At 49.2% G+C, this 18,828-nt stretch overlaps 1 protein-coding gene across 3 annotated transcripts; it reads right to left on the bottom strand.

The window, feature by feature from the left end:
* Nucleotides 1-309: 309 nt before the first annotated feature.
* Nucleotides 310-5,757, bottom strand: LOC310683924 (C-type natriuretic peptide 1-like). 3 transcript variants are annotated; one of them, XM_083454400.1, is made up of 3 exons: nucleotides 5,326-5,757; nucleotides 3,598-3,913; nucleotides 310-1,642 (listed from the first exon to the last, which is right to left on the bottom strand). In XM_083454400.1, the coding sequence occupies exons 1-2, from the start codon at nucleotides 5,419-5,421 to the stop codon at nucleotides 3,617-3,619; spliced, it is 393 nt and encodes a 130-aa protein (XP_083310526.1). In that variant the 5' UTR covers nucleotides 5,422-5,757; the 3' UTR covers nucleotides 310-1,642; nucleotides 3,598-3,616. The 3 variants fall into 3 exon arrangements, with proteins under 3 accessions (XP_083310526.1, XP_083310525.1, XP_083310524.1); XM_083454399.1 differs by having other exon boundaries at nucleotides 310-1,645; nucleotides 3,602-3,913; XM_083454398.1 differs by having other exon boundaries at nucleotides 3,602-3,913; nucleotides 5,326-5,752.
* Nucleotides 5,758-18,828: the final 13,071 nt, after the last annotated feature.

The following is an 18,828-nucleotide window of genomic DNA, read 5'->3' as shown; positions in this document are numbered from 1 at the left end:
CGGTCGCACCGGTCGCAACATCTGGGGGGGGGGGGGCGTGCTCGCATTCGCAGCTCTCTGCCCCTACCTGGCTCACTCTCTCTCTCTCACTGCAGTGCTGGCTGTGCGAATCCGATCCGAGCCGCCGGGTCGCCGCCCACTGTGGAGGGGAGGGTGCCAGGCGTGCGGTGCGGAGAGACAGCGAGGGACTATCTGGGGGAGGGACAGTGCAGCGGGGAGGGGGGGGCGCAAATTACTTGCCTTGCCCCGGCTTAGGGGGCGCAAATTACTTGCCTTGCCCCGGGTGCTGACAACCCACGCTACGCCACTGCACTTAGGTGGCTTTCAAAGAGGATTAGGCAAATTGGAAGATGGAGCAAGCTTGTTTTCTGCTGCTCTGGAGGGTAGGACTCAAACCCATGGATCCGTTACAAGAAAGGAGATTCCGACCAAACATCAGGAATAATTTTCTGGCAGTAAGAGCTGTTTTGACGGCAGAGCGGACGCCCTCAGGAGGTAATGGACTCTCCTTCTTTGGAGGCTTTTAAGCAGAGCCTGAATGGCCACCTGTCAGGGATTCTTGGGCTGTGATTCCTGCATTGCAGGGGGTTGGACTAGATGTCCTCTAGGTCCCCCTCCAACTCTAAGATTCTATGAAATTCATGGAAGAGAAGGGTAAAGGTAAAGGGACCCCTGACCATAGCTGTCAACTTTTCCCTTTTCTTGCAAGAACTCCTATTCGGAATAAGGGGATTTCCCTTAAAAAAAGGGAAACGTTCACAGCTATGCCCCTGACTGTTAGGTCCAGTCACGGATGACTCTGGGGTTGCGGCGCTCATCTCACTTTACTGGCCGAGGGAGCCACCGTACAGCTTCTGGGTCATGTGGCCAGCAGGACTAAGCCGCTTCTGGCAAACCAGAGCAGCGCACAGAAACGCCGTTTACCTTCCCGCCGGAGTGGTACCTATTTATCTACTTGCACTTCGTGCTTTCAAACTGCTAGGTTGGCAGGAGCAGGGACTGAGCAACGGGAGCTCACCCCGTCGCAGGGATTCGAACCGCCAACCTTCCGATCGGCAAGCCCTAGGCTCTGTGGTTTAACCCACAGCGCCACCTGCATCCCAGGAGAAGGGTATCAATGGCTAATGGTTAGATGTTCTACCTCCCCTGTCAGAATCACAAGTGGGAATCCCAAACTGCGTCCATGTCCTGCTCCCATAAGCATCTGCTGGCCACTGTGAGAACAGGATGCTGGACCAGATTGGCCTGCTAGCAGGATGCTTCTCATATAGTCTCCCTTCAGCTGTTGTTTCCCCTCTAGTGTTTGGTATTCAGGGTACACTGCTCCTGTTCATGGACTCTCTGTTTTGCTATCGTAGTTAACGGGCACTGCCCCCATCTTCCCTGAATTTGGCTACCTCTTAAAGAAGAAAGTTAACCGCTTCTGGTCACGAAGGCAGCAGTTTAAGCATGACTTGTATGCGGGGGAAGAAAGCAGCTTCGAGTGCGTGGGGGAATGAGTCCGGACAGATCGAATTGTATTATGGAGGTGGGCAGAGGCGGGAGGTGTGAAGGTTTTTGCTTGAAGGTGGGGATGCTTTGGCGATGAATGAGGGTGTTGGTTGTCTCTCTGGGAGGCGATGGGTCCTGCCAGTGAAGGGTCCTGCTGAAGGAGAAGAAAGGGAAACGAAAATATATCATGTTCTGAAATGGCCTCTCTCTGGAACAGCCTTGTGAGAGAGGAAGCTCAGCGCATCTGTCATGCTTAGCTGCCTTCCTTGGCAAGGTTAATTGGCTGAAAACCTTTCCCTGCAAGTGGAAGAGAAGGCGCCCCGATTTAATTGGCTTGGTCGATTCCTTCCCCCAAGGAATATTATTTTTAATGTAATAAATGCAGATCGCAAACTCTGCCTAAAGAGCTGGGTGTGTATAAGGGCAGAGGTTGCCCACGAGGTCCCTGCGGGGAAGCATTTTAGCTCACTGGCAGAGCTTTGCATGCAGAAGGTCTTAGGTTCAATTTTCAACAGCATCTCCAGGTAAAGCTGGAGACATCCCTTGCCTGAAACCCAGGAGTGCTGCTGCCAGTCAGGGTTGGCAATGCTGAGCTAGATGGACCAAAGCTCAGTAGAAGGCAGCTTCTTACGTTTCCATTTAAATCACACAGAACCACGAAGACTAGTATCTTTTATAACATCCTCTGTTCTGTTATAATCCTTCCTTGGTGCTCACAGAATCCCCCTCCCTGAGTCCAGGATTGAGGGGAGGGACATTATGTTGTAGCCCAAAGAGTTGGGTGCATTCTGGTGCCCAGAACCATTTCTCGGTATTGGAACCAGGCTACAAGTAAGGTTGGCAGACCCTGTGTCAGGGAGAATGTCTGCGGCTCTTATGGTCTACCATCCCTGAGAGATGGTTGCCTAGCCTCTATGAACCCCATGAAACTCCTGCCTGAAATTTATTTATACAGTGGTACCTCGGGTTAAGTACGTAATTCATTCCGGAGGTCCGTACTTAACCTGAAACTGTTCTTAACCTGAAGCACCACTTTAGCTAATGGGGCCTCCTGCTGTTGCCGCGCTGCTGGAGCACGATTTCTGTTCTCATCCTGAAGCAAAGTTCTTAACCCGAGGTAATATTTCTGGGTTAGCGGAGTCTGTAACCTGAAGTGTATGTAACCTGAAGCGTATGTAACCTGAGGTACCACTGTATGTTTCATAAAACATATACACCACTTGATTGTAAAACAAAAACCTCAAAGAGGTTTACAAAAAAGGTAATAAGATCAGTAAGAAAGATCAATGACTTTTGAAAAGCTAAAAAAGAAGATTAAAAACAGATCAAAACTCACACCGACTTTTTAAACATCTGGCTGGGCTTATCTGTTTTCAGCAGACACCAAAAAGAGTTCAATGAAGGCACCTGTCTGAATTCAATAGGCAGGGAATTCCAAAGGTACTGCCGCTGCACTAAAAGCTGGACTTTTTAGAAATGCAGGACAGGGATTCTGTGGCAGTGGCGTAGCGTGGGTTGTCAGCACCCGGGCAAGGCAAGTAATTTGCGCCCCCTAACCCGGGGCAAGGCAAGTAATTTGCGCCCCCCCGCTGCACTGTCCCTCCCCCAGATAGTCCCTCGCTCTCTCTCCGCACCGCACCGCATGCCTGGCACCCTCCCCTCCACAGTGGGCGGCGACCCGGCGGCTCGGATCGGATTCACACAGCCAGCACTGCAGTGAGAGAGAGTGAGTGAGCCAGGTAGGGGCAGAGAGCTGCGAGTACGAGCGCGCCCCCCCCCAGATGTTGCACCCGGTGCGGCCGACCCCCCTGCACCCCCCACGCTACGCCACTGTTCTGTGGCACCTTTGGTAGTGCCAGTTCCACCAATCAAAGCAATCGTGTGGGCATATTTGGGGGGTGAGGTGTTCTCATAGGTAAACTGGTGAAGCTGTTAAGGGCTTTATATACTAGCAGATCCCTGGGCACAGCTATTGTATGCAATTGTGCTGCAGAATTCTGCATGGACTGCGGCTTCTGGTTCATGTGCAAAGGAAGCCCCACGTGGAGCACATTGCAACCATCCAGTCTTGACGCAAGCAGGCCAGAATCTTCCAGTTGTGGACACTTACCTGCCGGGCTGCCTTTCAGCACCCCAGCCCACTCAGAGCCCCGATGCGGTCCAGCTTGACCCCGAAGCATCCTCTCGAAAGGCCCTTTTTGCTCCTTCCCCGATACCTCCGTGAAGAGCCCAGGAGGTCATTGAAGAGCCTCTGGAAGTTGCTTTCTGAGAGGGGCATCCCTTCCTGGGATCTCCTGGCCCATGGCAGCACAGCATCCTGTTGTTCCAAGGCTCCGGTTAGGAGGGTCTCATCTTGGTCCTGCTCTGTTTCCTCGGACCCTGCTGGCTGTTCGAGGTCCTCCTCTAACCACTTAGACAGGGTCTGAAAAACACAGGAGGGTGCAGGGAGAAGGAAGAGAAACAAAATAGGTAAAGGACCCCTGACCATTAGGTCCAGTCGTGACCGTTTCTGGGGTTGCAGCGCTCATCTCGCTTTACTGGCCGAGGGAGCCGGCATACAGCTTCCAGGTCATGTGGCCAGCATGACTAAGCTGCTTCTGGCGAACCAGAGCAGCGCACGGAAACGCCGTTTACCTTCCCGCTGGAGCGGTATCTATTTATCTACTTGCACTTTGGCGTGCCTTCGAACTGCTAGGTTGGCAGGAGCTGGGACTGAGCAACGGGAGCTCACCCCGTCGCGGGGTGAAACCAAATAAGCACCAGCAAACAAAAGAAACAAAATAAGCACCAGCAAAGCCAAGACCCCCCTCCTCTCGCCCTCTCTGCTTCCCCCCATCCCTGCAAGCTGACGCCTATAGAATTTGACTTGCTTATAACTATTGGGGTGGCTCCCCCCCTTTTTGCATCACCTCCAACTTCGGTCCAGGTGAGTCTTTATACCCCCAAAGAGCCTCTTCCCTTCATTCCACTGGAAAACCCCACTTGGCTTTTTTCTGGGGGCTGTTCTTTCCTCTTACCTAAAGATGGGACAGATCTGTCACTTTCAATTTCTCATTCCTCCCATCTAAAGTTCGGCTCTCAACATTAGTTTGCAATGAAAGAAACAACAACCGAAACGAAAAATGAATTACACTTGAAAACCTAAATCATCTGTATTTATTTGCTGCATTTTTATCCCACCATTCTTCTGAGGAGCCTGGGGTGGCATCCGTCCGTCCCATAGCTGTCAACATTTCCCTTTTCTTGCGAGGAATCCTATTCAGAATAAGGGAATTTCCCTTAAAACAAGGGAAACGTTGACAGCTATGGTGGGTCCCCTCCTCCCCATTTTATCCTCACAGCAACCCTGTGAGGTAGGGCAGGCTGAGATACAGCAACCGGCCCTAGGTCACACCCAGTGAACTTCGTGAAATTCGAACCCTGGTCTCCCAGGTCAAAGTCCGACACTCTAACCACTGCTCCCAAACCAGCCCCTAACCATAATCTCCTCTGCAATGAAATATTTGCCATAAAATAAAACCTTTGCAATTTTGCCTAACGTGCACATTTTTTTGCAATATCTCTTTTTGTAGTGCATTTCTCTATTCGCTCTCTCTTTCTCTCTCTCTCTCTAAAAAGAAATTATGCATTTCTGTGTGCGTGCTTTACCCTAGCACAAGCATTTATTGGTGCCGTTACCCAGCTGGAGAACTTGCACTGCAAAATTCAGAGCGGTGCGAGTTTCAAAGGCTGCTTTTCGGTTCACGAATTGCTTTGGGAAGTGTGACTCTGGTTTGGCTCGCTTTGAAATGCAGCCAGATCCTTCTGACCCCCTCCACCACCCCCTCCACTTACCTGGACATTGGTCACTGGCTTGGCTCTTCCTTGTTGGTGAGCAAAAAGCAGCAGCAGCAAGACCCAGCGGGAGTACATAACTTTGGGGTTCATCATCTGCCTGGCTGCCTTGCCTTGCCTCCACTTCTAGCTGGATCCCCTAAGCCTTTCCCCCGCGGCAAGGTGAGCCGGCTGGTTCTCTGCCCGGCTTTTATATCTCCCTTGACCCCTCCCCAGGTCCACCGCTGAGCTCCTGGAAGATGCCCAACGATTGGCTTGAGTGCATCTCATCCCTTGTCAGGGAGGAGGGGACTTTGCAAAGCATCTTTGCCAATGCACTCTCTTTCTCTCTCCCCCTCGGCAGGTATCAGCCGGTAACAAAAAGAGGAGTTTTGCGTTTGGCAGATGCTGGTGATCTTGAGCTGGAAATCTTCTCTGCTTTTCCGCCTCCGGACACCTCCACCTGTCAGTTTTGTTCAATTCTCTGCCGGCTGGCAGCAGCAAAATTGCTACCGCTGTTAGGATACTCCGGTAGAACATGTAATATATAGAAAGCCTGCGGAGAAATAGACTCAAAGGAAAACAGGAAGTTGACTTATGCTGACTTATACACTGGCCCATCTTAGCTCAGTATTGTCTACACAGACCGGCAGCAGCGGTCCTCCAGGGTTTCAGGCAAAGGACATTCCCCTACCCTCCAACATTTCTCTGATTTGTCGGATCAGGAAGCTTCTCCTGTGCTTGATCTTGCCGTACACATGAACCTCATATACACAGCTACTTCGGTTTACTTTGAGCAATTACATACTCTCCACCTAGCCTACCTCACAGGGTTGTTGTGAAGAAAAAAAATGTGTAAGGGAAAGGACTGTGTGCAACACCTTCCACAGATAAATGAAGTGAAATAATTTTTTAGCTGTAAACTGCTTGGAGTCCCTGTTAGGGGACTCTAGGTGGGATATACAGTGGTACCTTGGGTTAAGAACTTAATTCGTTCTGGAGGTCCGTTCTTAACCTGAAACTGTTCTTAACCTGAAGACCACTTTAGCTTATGGTGCCTCCCGCTGCCGCCGTGCCGCCAGAGCACGATTTCTGTTGTCATCCTGTAGCAAAGTTCTTAACCCGAGGTACTATTTCTGGGTTAGCGGAGTCTGTAACCTGAAGCGTATGTAACCTGAAGCTTTTGTAACCTGAGGTACCACTGTAACAACAACAACAACAACAACAATAATAATGGAACTGTGAGAAGGATCAGGAACCTACCAGAAAGTAAATCCTATTGAACTTTCTGAGTAAAAATGCTTAGGATTGCAGTCCAGTCTTTACACAGTCACTTGGGAGTAAGCTCCATTGAATACAGTGAGGCTTACTTCTGAGTAGGCAGTGCAAGGCTCCATGTACAATAATAAAGGAACAAACATCACCCACATTCCCTAAGAAATAGCTGGCTGCTAAAGCATTGCAAGGGAAGAATCCGAAGTCGATTGCTGACCTTTTCCTTCAGAATTATAGGAAGCGCTTCGTACGCCAGCTTCGAAGTTTCTTTCATTCGGTGCGGAGATTTTATTTTCAGGATAAACAGGACTCTGTTTTTTCACCTACACACATAACTTTTAATTGTTCTCACAGACATGGAGGAGAGGGAGTAGGGAAAAGGGGACATTCCGGGATCAAATCAGAAACTGGGACGGCTTCTGTAATTCCGGGACTGTCCCTGGAAGATCGGGAGACTTGGAGGAGATGCATTCAGCTGTACCTGGAGATGCCATTTGGGGACTGAATTTGGGACCTGGCGCTGTGGGTTAAAGCCTCAGTGCCTAGGGCTTGCTGATCAAAAGGTCGGCGGTTCGAATCCCCGCAGCGGGGTGCGCTCCCGCTGTTCGGTCCCAGCGCCTGCCAACCTAGCAGTTCGAAAGCACCCCTGGGTGCAAGTAGATAAATAGGGACCGCTTACTAGCGGGAAGGTAAACGGCGTTTCCGTGTGCGGCTCTGGCTCACCAGAGCAGCGATGTCACGCTGGCCACGTGACCCGGAAGTGTCTTCGGACAGCGCTGGCCCCCAGCCTCTTGAGTGAGATGGGCGCACAACCCTATAGTCTGTCAAGACTGGCCCGTACGGGCAGGGGTACCTTTACCTTTACCTGCACGCCAAGCAGGTATACTTCCACTGAACAGCAGGTGCTCTGCCTGTCCTGGTGTTCAGCTGGAAGGGCCTGACTCTGTGTCAGGCTTTCCGGGTTCCGAAGGGAGATCTGAAACACCTTTCGATAAGGGAAGCTCAGAGCCCGTTATTATAACTTCTAAAGAAAGGAGGGAAGAAAGTCAACAGGATTCTCAGCTGAACGATTCCTGTCTGTTCAGAAAGAGAAATAACGACTGCTGCTTTATTTATTGTTCCTATCAGCCAGTTTGGGTTCTTTACAGAGTAACGGCATCTTCAGACGGGAGGTCTCTGGCCCCAAGAAGCTTACAGTTCAACCTCCAGCAAAAGGAACCCTGCAGGATCTCCCCAGGCAGGGCTGGGCAAGGCCCTTGCCGGAAACTGCCGAGAGCAGCTGCCAATCAGTGTAGGCAATACTGAGCTGGAGAGAACGACGTTCTTACTTCGTACTAGGAAACTGCGTCTTAAGGGATGGACCTTCGTTCAGCTGCAGAGCATCTGCTTGGCATGCAGAATGTCCTGGGTTCAATTTCTGACAGCATCTCCAGGTAGAGCTCCAGGTAGAGGCCCCAGGGGTGATGGGAGCTGTTGTTCAGCAACACCCAGAAGGCCAGAGGTTCCCCATGCCTGCTTCCAGCCATCCTCAGACAAGCCAGTCTTCTCTCAGTCTAACCTCAACCTCCAAGGTACCATTGCTGGCATTATAAATCCCTAAGGGGCTTGGGCGCCACATATCTCCATGCTCTTCTCCCCCATTAACAACCATCTTGAGCCTTATGATCAGTGGTGAGAAGGTCACTGAGTGAGACCTGTTTGGCGCTGGCCCACGACGGGGCCTTCTTGGTGGCGGCTCCCTCTTTGTAGATTGCGCTCCCTGGCAGAAGTGCACCTGCCCTCCCTCATTGCTGACTCCCTGGAGGAATTTAAAGACATTCCTATCCAGGTCGGCATTTAAAGGCCGGAAGATCCTGTCCCTGGCAACCTTGAAATTATTAGCTGTGACCCTATGTGGCTATTTTACATGTCTTATTATTATTTTTTACCATTTGATTTTCCAGCAGTGTCTTTGCAGCCGAAGGACTAGCAGCTTGCCTTTGCATGTTTAAAGGAAAGCCAAGGTCCTTGGGGCTTTCTGCCATCCCATATCAAAGTCTGCCCCCCCCAACTCCTGCAGAAGAACGGTGACATTATTCCACACGGCCCCGATCATCATTCGGCACACTCCAGGACACCGGTGGGCTTAGCAGGAAACAGACAGCGCGCTGCTTAATTGAGCCTCAAATTAGCATCAGAAGCCTTAGATTAATTTTTCACAACTGCTTACTGGGAGGGGAAACAGATCCCTGATTTAGAGCTCCAACATTGCCTTCCAACCTGCCAGGAGCCAGCTTTGCATGCAAATCCTGAAACCTGGAAAATCCCTGTTCTTCTTCATGCAGAGCCTAGCCGAACTGTAGAACTAGCCACAAAGGCTATGCTTTGCCTCTACAGTTGTTTCCGAATTTCACTTGCTGGAAGCAGCGAGAGGGAAGAGAGCAGTTGTCCTCAATTCTGCTCTCTGGTTCCCCCCAGGCTACTCTTATGTTCCTGTGTTCTGCGCACATACATGCATGAATGCCGGTGGCGCTGTGGTCGAAACCACTGAGCCTCTTGGGCTTGCCAAGCGGAAGGTCGGCGGTTCGAATCCCCGTGACAGGGTGAGTGCCTGTTGCTCTGTCCCAGCTCCTGCCAACCTAACAGTTCAAAAGCATGCCAGTTCAAGTAGATAAATAGGTACCGCTGTGGCAGGAAGGTAAATGGGGTTTTGTGCACTCTGGTTCAGTGTTCCATTGCACCAGAAGTGGTTTAATCCTGCTGGCCACATGACCGGGAAAGCTGTCTGTGGACAAATGCCGGCTCCCTCGGCCTGAGAGCGAGATGGGCGCCGCAACGCCATAGCCACCTTTGACTGGACTTAGCCGTCCAGGGCTCCTTTACCTTTACCCTTTTTTACACGCATACTTAATTTTTTTTGTATGCTGGCTTTCCACAGTTCAAACCATGCTCAAGGAGGCTTACAATATGAAAAGAAAATCCATAACCACAACAAAACAAAAGTAGTCTTAAAAAAGAAATAAACATTGAGGTTGGTGCGGGCAGAGACTGGAACAATTTTCTTTCTCGGATGATGGTCCTGAAACAACACAGAATAGTTAGCAAGTGGAATAACATGACTGATCTGTTCCGCATTTGAGATATACTAATCACTCTTTGCAAAACCAGTAAAGTTCTGCCTTCTACAGCAGCTTACATAGCCTGTAAAATAAAGTGTTAACCAACTTTCTACTGTGCTTGAAAATTAAAACGCAAACACGTTAAAAATACACACAACCAAACTGAAAAATTGCCACGTAAATCACAACATGATCTAAAATAAAGATACAAAGAAGCAACAGCAACAACTCCCTGTCAACAAAACACCCCAAGAGGCTGTCCAACAGTGTCAGCTTTTGTAGCTGGAGTCAGTCCAGGTCCCAGTCTTGCAGGCCAGGGGGGAAAGGTCTGCAAGGCAGGCAGCAGGTCTGCCAGGACTTTCAGTCTAGATGCTCTCTGCCTTCTTTAGCAGTCTCAGCTTTTGTAGCTGGAGTCAGCATATGATGGGATGGGGAGAAATTCAGTCGGCTTTTCCTCTTGATGCAAACCAACCTAATTCGCACTTAGTGAAATAATACAAGAGTTGGGGCACAGCTAAGGTCTTAATCTAAGGAGAGCCTGTTGGATTGCGAAGTCCACCACAGGGTTTGAAGTGTAAGAAAAAAGCAGAATATATTAAGAAACATGTCAAAGAGGATGAAATAAGATAAGACAGAACCTTAAAACACAATTGTATGTAATCTGGGTTATAAGCATCAGCAGGGAGCAGGAAGTCACTAGCTAAAATATTATTGTTGTTGTTGTTGTTTAGTCATTTAGTCATGTCCGACTCTTCGTGACCCCATGGACCAGAGCACGCCAGGCACTCCTGTCTTCCACTGCCTCCCGCAGTTTGGTCAAACTCATGCTGGCAGCTTCGAGAACACTGTCCAACCATCTCATCCTCTGTCGCCCCCTTCTCCTTGTGCCCTCCATCTTTCCCAACATCAGGGTCTTTTCCAGGGAGTCTTCTCTTCTCACGAGGTGGCCAAAGTATTGGAGCCTCAGCTTCAGGATCTGTCCTTCCAGGGAGCACTCAGGGCTGATTTCCTTCAGAATGGAGAGGTTTGATCTTCTTGCAGTCCATGGGACTCTCAAGAGTCTCCTCCAGCACCATAATTCAAAAGCATCAATTCTTCGGCAATCAGCCTTCTTTATGGTCCAGCTCTCACTTCCATGCATCACTACTGGGAAAACCATAGCTTTAACTATACGGACCTTTGTTGGCAAGGTGATGTCTCTGCTTTTTAAGATGCTGAAAATATTATTACTGAAAGGAAAAAAGAAGAGCCTGCTGGATCAGACCAAGGACCCATCTGGAACATCGTCCTGTTCTCACAGTGGCCAACCGGATGCTACTTTTGGGAAACCCGCAAACAGGATTTGAACACAAGATCGCTCTCGTCTCCTGTGGTTTCCAGCAACTGGTATTTGGAAGCTCCGTGGAGGCGGAGCTAGTATCCTTTAGGGCTTTTAGCCACCAATAGGCTTCTCCTCCTCCATGATTTTGTCTGATCTTCTTTTAAAGCCAGAAAAATTGGTGGCCATCACCGCCCTCCTGCCACAGCGAGTTCCACAGTTTGAACTATGCGCTGCATGAAGAATGACGTTCTTTTATCTGTCCAGAATCTTCCAACATTCAGCTTCCTTGGATGTTGACGAGTTCTTGTGCTCCAGGTTTTTGGAGATGGAGGGAATCGTCACGAAAATCCACTGGGGTTTTTGAAACCAACCAGCTCTTGCCATGATCAGAGATTTACAGAGCCAGGCAGAGACCCGGGCCACGTAGATAATGTGCCCCCCCTTTTTTACCCTCGGGATAACTGAAGTCTTATAAATAGGTAAGTATATAATGGAAGGTCCTCATTCAGCAAGATGATTAGCAGGGTTGACTTGTTGTTGACTTCTGACCACGAATGCAGGAATAGATTTTGATTGTTTTACAGCTTCATCTTGTTGTTTAGCGCGTTTTCTCTTTGATGCACCACTTTCGAACTTCCTCCCTGTGGTACTCATGTCTAAGCTCTACAGAACTGATCTGTAAAAATATTTATACAACATATATTTTTTTATAATTTTAAATACATTTTATAATAAATACATTATTCATTTTAAAATGTATCATACAATTTTTAATAGTTCAATAATGTATTTAAAAATCTACTTTTAAGTAGACAAATTTGACTATTAATTATAATTAAAAATTCTACGTCTTCTTATTCCCCGCCCTGGACACCGGGGAAGCTTTTCTCTCGCGCTGCCAGCCATGGCCCCAGGGAATCTGCCCACTGCCTTTGCGCCTTTGCGCCTCCGCATTCGCCCCAGTGCATCCCCTGCGATTGTGAATATGCTGACCGAGGCCCCCTTTGGAATCGGAGGCCCGGGCCAAGTGGCCCATATGGCCCCCCTCTGTCTGGGCCCAGTGGCGTAGCGTGGGTTGTCAGCACCCGGGGCAAGGCAAGTAATTTGCGCCCCCTAACCCGGGGCAAGGCAAGTAATTTGCGCCCCCTAACCAGGGGCAAGGCAAGTAATTTGCGCGCCCCCCGCTGCACTGTCCCTCCCCCAGATAGTCCCTCACTCTCTCTCCGCACCGCACGCCTGGCACCCTCCCCTCCACAGTGGGCGGCGACCCAGCGGCTTGGATCGGATTCGCACAGCCAGCACTGCAGTGAGAGAGAGTGAGTGAGCCAAGTAGGGACAGAGAGCTGCGAGTGCGAGTGTGCCCCCCCCAGATGTTGCGCCCGGTGCGGCCGGCCCCCCCTGCACCCCCCATGCTATGCCACTTTCTGGACCTGGCCATGATGGCGTTTTCTCCTGCTCCAGACTGACGTTAAGATAGGTGCTGGAGTTTGGCCCTTTTCTGATCAGAGCTGGCACATCATCCCCGGACCCCCTCGTCTGGCAAGGCCTCACCATCGTGTAATGAAACACGAAGGCGTCCAAGTGATGGAGGACCCCGCGGGTGATTTTAGCCGGGTAATTACCAGCCGGGACTCAGCCTGCGTGACGCTGAGCATTGAACCTTGGCACTGGGTGAAGGCCGGGGCCCCTGAGCGAGAAACGTTAATGTGCCATAATAAGGAATTGGAGGGTTTTGCGCTGACGAAGACCCCGGAGTGACGTCACCCTCGCCTTTGAAGTGGAGCAGGTCATGCAAGACCAGAGCAGTGTCAGGAAATGGGGAGGCTTGGAGGGTTCTTGTGGAATTAACGGAGGTGGGAGGAAGATGGAGGGGGCTTCTGCAGAAGCGGGGAACGATTGCCCCAGGGTGCTCAGACGAGGCACCTGGGTAGAGAAAGGAGGTGAGACAGGAACGATCTGACTCATATGGTTGCAGACAGGTGAGGCCCGCAGGCTGCTCCTAATCAGTTGTTAAGGTGATGGCTGGTGCCCTCGTAGGGCAGAAGCCAGGGAGCCCAACAGCAGGTGGCGCCAGAGCGCATCTTTTTAGCACTGACTAATCCAACCAAAGAGCCTAGGACTTGCTGATCAGAAGGTCGGTGGTTTGAATCCCCATGATGGGGTGAGCTCCCGTTGCTCGGTCCCTGCTCCTGCCAACCTAGCAGTTCGAAAGCACCTCAAAGTGCAAGTAGATAAATAGGTACCGCTCTGGCGGGAAGGTAAACGGTGTTTCCGTGCGCTGCTCTGGTTCGCCAGAAGCGGCTTAGTCATGCTCGCCACATGATCCAGAAGTTGTACGCCGGCTCCCTTGGCCAATAAAGCAAGATGAGCGCCGCAACCCTAGAGTTGGTCATGACTGGACCTAATGGTCAGGGGTCCCTTTACCTAATCCAACACTCTACGTAAAAGGTAATGGTAAAGGACCCCTGGATGGTTAAGTCCAGTCAAAGGCAACATTGGATTGTGACACTCATCTTGCTTTCAGGTCGAGGGAGCCAGTGTTTGTCCACAGACAGCTTTACGGGTCATGTGGCCAGCAGAACTAAACTGCTTCTGGCACAACGGGACACTGTGATGCATACCAGAGCACACGGAAACGCCGTTTACCTTCCTGCTGCAGTGGTACCTATTTATCTACTTGCACTGGTGTGCTTTTGAACTGTTGGGTTGGCAGGAGCTGACACAGAGCAGCGGGAGCTCACTCTGTTGCGGGGATTCGAACCGTCAACCATCTGATCGGCAAGCCCAAGAGCATGGGTAGGCAAATTAAGGCCCGGGGGCCGGATGCAGCCCAATCGCCTTCTAAATCTGGCCCACGGATCATCCGGGAATCAGCGTGTTTTTACATGAGTAGAATGTGTCCTTTTATTTACAATGCATCTCTGGGTTCTTTGTGGGGCATAGGAATTTGTTCATTTCCCCCCAAAAAAAATTTAGTCCGGCCCCCCACAAGGTCTGAGGGACAGTGGACCGGCCCCCTGCCCAAGAGGCTTGGTGGTTTAGATCATAGCGCCACCCTCGTCCTATCCAACACTCTAACCACTACATGACACTGGCAAACAGCACATGCTTCAGTTTCAGTCAGCAAAGGTGTGTGTTTTGTGTCTTCTGCTTCATTTGGAAAACTGTTTCTCCGGCAAGTTGCTGGTTGGCAGGTGAGTGTGATTGGCGGGGAGGAAATGGCATCAAGAGCTACATTGGACCCCCAACTTCCTGGTAGGCTGAGATGGGCCTGCCAACCAGAGTGTTATGTACTGAGTTGAATAGGATCCAAACTGCAGCAGTCTGATTGGTCCTAGAACAATAGGATCCAAAAGGCAGCAGTCTGATTGGTCCTAGAACAATGCAGCAGTATGATTGGTTGGCAGGAACCACCCAATCATGCTCCAGATAGAAGTGAATCCACAACCTGATTGGCTTACAGTAGAATTCCGGAATTAGCCAATCATGTGCAGCCCACTGTGTAAATAATGTATATAAAGCAGATACTCTGAGGGGACTTTCATTCATTCCTCCTCACCACTATGAGCTGAATAAAGAGCATGAAATCACTTTGCGACTCTGAGTATATTTCACAGAAGCTCCCGACCCCTGATTTAATGAAAAGGAAAACACACACTAGCAAGGACCACCACCTTGCAACAATCAATCAAGCTAAACCATGCACCAGAGGATTGCGCCAAAATGGAAAGAAGCAGAAGTCCCAGAAAAGAAAGAATGCATACAGAAACTTATGGAATATGCAGAAATGGTGATATTTACCGAAAGAATAAGAAATCAAGACAACAAAATTTTTTTTTAATAAAAGAATGGAAATGTCTTATTGAATATTTACAGATAAATTATAAACAGATCATTGGCAGGATCATTGTAATAACCTGCAGTTTCATAAGGGTATACATTTAAAGAAGATAAATAAATGAGTACCGTATTTTTCGCTCTATAAGACGCACCAGACCACAAGATGCACCTAGTTTTTGGAGGAGGAAAACAATAAAAAAAATATTCTGAATCTCAGAAGCCAGAACAGCAAGAGGGATCGCTGCGCAGTGAAAGCAGCGATCCCTCTTGCTGTTCTGGCTTCTGGGATAGCTGCGCAGCCTACATTCGCTCCATAAGACGCACACACATTTCCCCTTACTTTTAAGGAGGGAAAAAGTGAGTCTTATAGAGCAAAAAATACGGTAAGTTGAGTTAATTTGGATATGCAGAATATATTAAAAACAAAAATTAAGGAACTGCAGAAGGAGGGGGAAGGAAGTCAAGTTTTGAAATGATAAAATGATTGTAAAATTAGTGAAATGTATAAACTCGAAAAGTACAAAATAAAAATACATAAGCCGGGGGAGGGGGGAACCCTGCCCCTGAGGAAAGCTTTTGGAGAAGAAGAGGGAGGAAAAAATGGAATTAGCTGGATTCCTGTCAGATGGACTGGATAGCCCTTGGAGAGCCTTCCAGCTCTGTGATTCTCAGGGGAAGCAAAATGTTTGAGAAAACGTTTGAGTCGAAGGTTCCACCTTTCTTTCCATATTTTTTTATTCTCTCCAGGTTTAATAACATAAGAAGAGCTGGCTGGATCAGGCCAATGGCCCATTTAGTCCAGCCTCCTGTTCTCACAGTGGTGAAACAATTGCCTGTGGGAAGCCAGCAAACAGGATCCGACCACAAGAGCGCTCTCACCCAACTGCAGTTTCCAGCAAAATTATTCCGGCCCCAAGTTAAAAAGCCACCTTAGGTGGGATTGTAAGGTAATTACAAAATTTTGGGAATGATTTACAAAGAATTGAAGAAAATGTTCCATTTAACATTTGTTAAAAAAACCCGAGGCATTTTTGATGGGGATTGTAGGGAAAGACCCGCCAAAAAAAGCTGAAAAACATCTTCATGTATGCGACAACAGCTGCGAGAGTTCTGGTAGCACAAGGATGGAAGACTGAAGAAACCCCAACTAAAGAATCATGGCAAGAAAAATTGACGGACTATGCAGAACTGGCAAAATTGATATATAAGCTACGGAACAAGGATAACTGTGACTTTAAAGATGAATGGGAACCCTTTACAAAGTATATGAAGATGCAACAAAGTGAACTGGACTCCTTGGCAGGTTTTGAATAAACATTCACAAACTTTTTATTGATAATAATCAGCTAAATAGTTTGAGGATCTATACAACTTTGTAACATGCAGAAAACAGCATTCTTAGAGAAACCAAAGACTGGAACTGAGGGAAGCTGGGGGGTGGGGGTGGGTGGGTTTTGGGGGGGGGGAGAGGGAGGAAAAATGGGGGGGGGAACAAGGATGATATGTTTTTGGATAATATGTCTTGTTATAATTTTGAATATTTTTTTTTTTTAAGCCACCTTAAAGCTCACTGCTAACCTCCCTCACCTGCTCTTTCCAGCTAGACTGCCACTGCCTGTGGAGGCTGCATGGACCAGTCGTCTCCACCTGCCGTTCCGGCGCCTGTGCCTCCCTCTGTCTCTTTCTTGGCGCTGGAGTCTGCCTTGGCTCAGAGCGGTGAGGATGGCGGCCCTTTGGAGCTTAAAAGCAGGTCGGAGGTTGTTCTGGAGTGCTGGGTTTGGACGGCCGAGAGCTCCGGATTAGGTCTGTCAGGCCCATTTGTCACCATTTTGCTGACGCTAATGAAGCCCAGCAGGGTGGCGGATTGAGTTTGGGTCAGGAAGATGTGAGAGAGCTGCTGTTACGGCGGCGGAACCGCTCCAAGGCTCTGCCAGCACGACTCCCATCTCGGCAGAGACGTCCCTGGTAGTTTTTAGGGGGCGACAGAATTGCCGATAAAATTGATTTGGGAAGGTGTGGCCCAGTCAGCGATGAAGCCGGTGGAAATACAGTGGTACCTCGGGTTAAGAACTTAATTCGTTCTGGAGGTCCGTCCTTAACCTGAAACTGTTCTTAACCTGAGGTACCGCTTTAGCTAATGGGGCCTCCTGCTGCCGCCGTGCGATTTCTGTTCTCATCCTGAAGCAAAGTTCTTAACCCGAGGTACTATTTCTGGGTTAGCGGAGTCTGTAACCTGAAGTGTCTGTAACCTGAGGTACCACTGTATTTGCATGCAATGGGGGACCTGGGTCATAACAAAGTTGGGACTAGTTTTGTAAGGGGAGTAGAAGAGCCAGTGAGCCATCTAATCATGGGATCGTAGAGCTGGAAGGGACCTCAAGAGTAATCTAGTCCAACCCTTTGCACTGCAGGAATCTCAACTACAGCATCCCTGACAGATGGCCAACCAACCTGTGCTTATAAACCTCTGAGGACAGAGAACCCACCACCTTCTGTGGGAGTCCATTTCACTGTTGCACAGTTCTTACCGCCAGAAAGTTATTCCTGGAGTTCAGTCGGAATCTCTTTCCTGTGGGATGTGATCCATGAGAAGTAGTCAAGTACAACATTGCTTGCAATGCTAGAGAAGACATGTGAGGGAATGTTTGGTCCAGCCATTCGAAACTTCCTGTTCCTCCTGGCTGGAGCATCCTTCCTTTTGCATGTGACAGAATGTAGGCATGACCTTACCTGTCCAGGTAATAAAAGGACGAGGCACGCAGCACACCTTCCCTCTTTTTGACTTCCTTCGCCGTTTGACCAGCTTCTTCGCTAGGACTGCTCTGCTAGCTCTCAGCTAGTAGAAGCACTGGGATAATTCCCCCATATGGGGTAGATCCACATGTACGTATTTGTAACTAGGTCTGCCTTCAGGGATCCAACTGTGAACTGATGTGAGTAAACTTCTTTAATTGACTTTGAATAAGATTGTTGTGTCTTTTTACTTTGTAAGAGGGATTCAAGGGAACTTAGCAGGGACGTACAATTCAATCTGAGACAGATTGAGTTGTATGATAGCGAGAAGCTCGCACGAGCCTGCAACCAGTTACCTGATGTGCGTAAAAAGGGGAATGTAAACTCTGCTATTGCTAGTACAAGTTAGGAAGGATATTAATAAACAATAAATCCTCTCCTGCCACCCTGAACATTCCCACAATTCCTTGTCAAATGAACTCCTGTGGTTTGGGTCCTGTCCTCTCCATCAGGCGAAGAGAACAACACATGTCACCTTGCGTTCCCAGAAGGAAAGGTGAGATATAAATAGGATTGTTCAATCATTCCATTGGTCAATGTGTAGCAAACAAGGGCATTCCAAGATGGCCTCCCATTGACATCTGCTCTGTTTACAAGGAATTGCCCCCTTCCTCTCTAAATGGTGGCTGTGCCTGCTTTTGAGTTTCTGGCATCTATTATCTGGGGGGTTAACTGTCTGTGCTTCGTGGACAGGCCTCTGTTTTGACCCTGTTGTAGGAGAAATGTCTGGCGAAGGTTTCATTAGCCCGACGAGCAGCGAAAACCGTCCTTTCGTGTTCAAAGCAGGGTCCCCTGGGGTTCTTGCAAGTGAGTCAGCCGGCACCTTCTGTCCTATTGATCTTTTGAATTCCACCTCAAAGCATCTATAGCTCCAGACAGTCCGGTGTGTAATGGGGCATGTACAGAGATCGCTGCTGGCGAATGGAGTTCGTGCCCTGTAATGGGTTCTTGGTAAATGTTACAGGCAGGGAGCTTAAGGGGCTGGTCAGCAATTGCAGCTAGAGAAAAGTTTATTCTTCCTCTCTCGTAGCGCTGGAATTCATGGGAATGCAAGTGTGATGGTCTGGGACTCGGGCTCGGACTCGCAACCAGAGGTGTCTCAGTCTGCACCGGATCCTTTGCCTCAGGCATCATCTGAACCAAGTCTGGGGCTTGATCCTGAAAAGTCCCAGTCTGCACAGGTTCCCCTGCAACAAA

This window comes from Podarcis tiliguerta (genome assembly GCF_965153285.1).
Source record: "Podarcis tiliguerta genome assembly, chromosome: 8".
Taxonomy (NCBI): domain Eukaryota; kingdom Metazoa; phylum Chordata; class Lepidosauria; order Squamata; family Lacertidae; genus Podarcis; species Podarcis tiliguerta.
The sequence above is the reverse complement of the archived record's forward strand: the minus strand, read 5'-3'. Positions and strand labels throughout refer to the sequence as shown.

What these genes read in the sequence shown, in the direction of transcription:
- LOC310683924 (XM_083454400.1), bottom strand. Translation starts at nt 5,421, where the DNA reads ATGATGAACCCCAAAGTTATGTACTCCCGCTGGGTCTTGCTGCTGCTG. An exon ending in AGCCAGTGACCAATGTCCAG is followed by an intron (nt 3,914 to 5,325) that starts GTAAGTGGAGGG and finishes TGTGTTTTTCAG; the next exon opens with ACCCTGTCTAAGTGGTTAGA.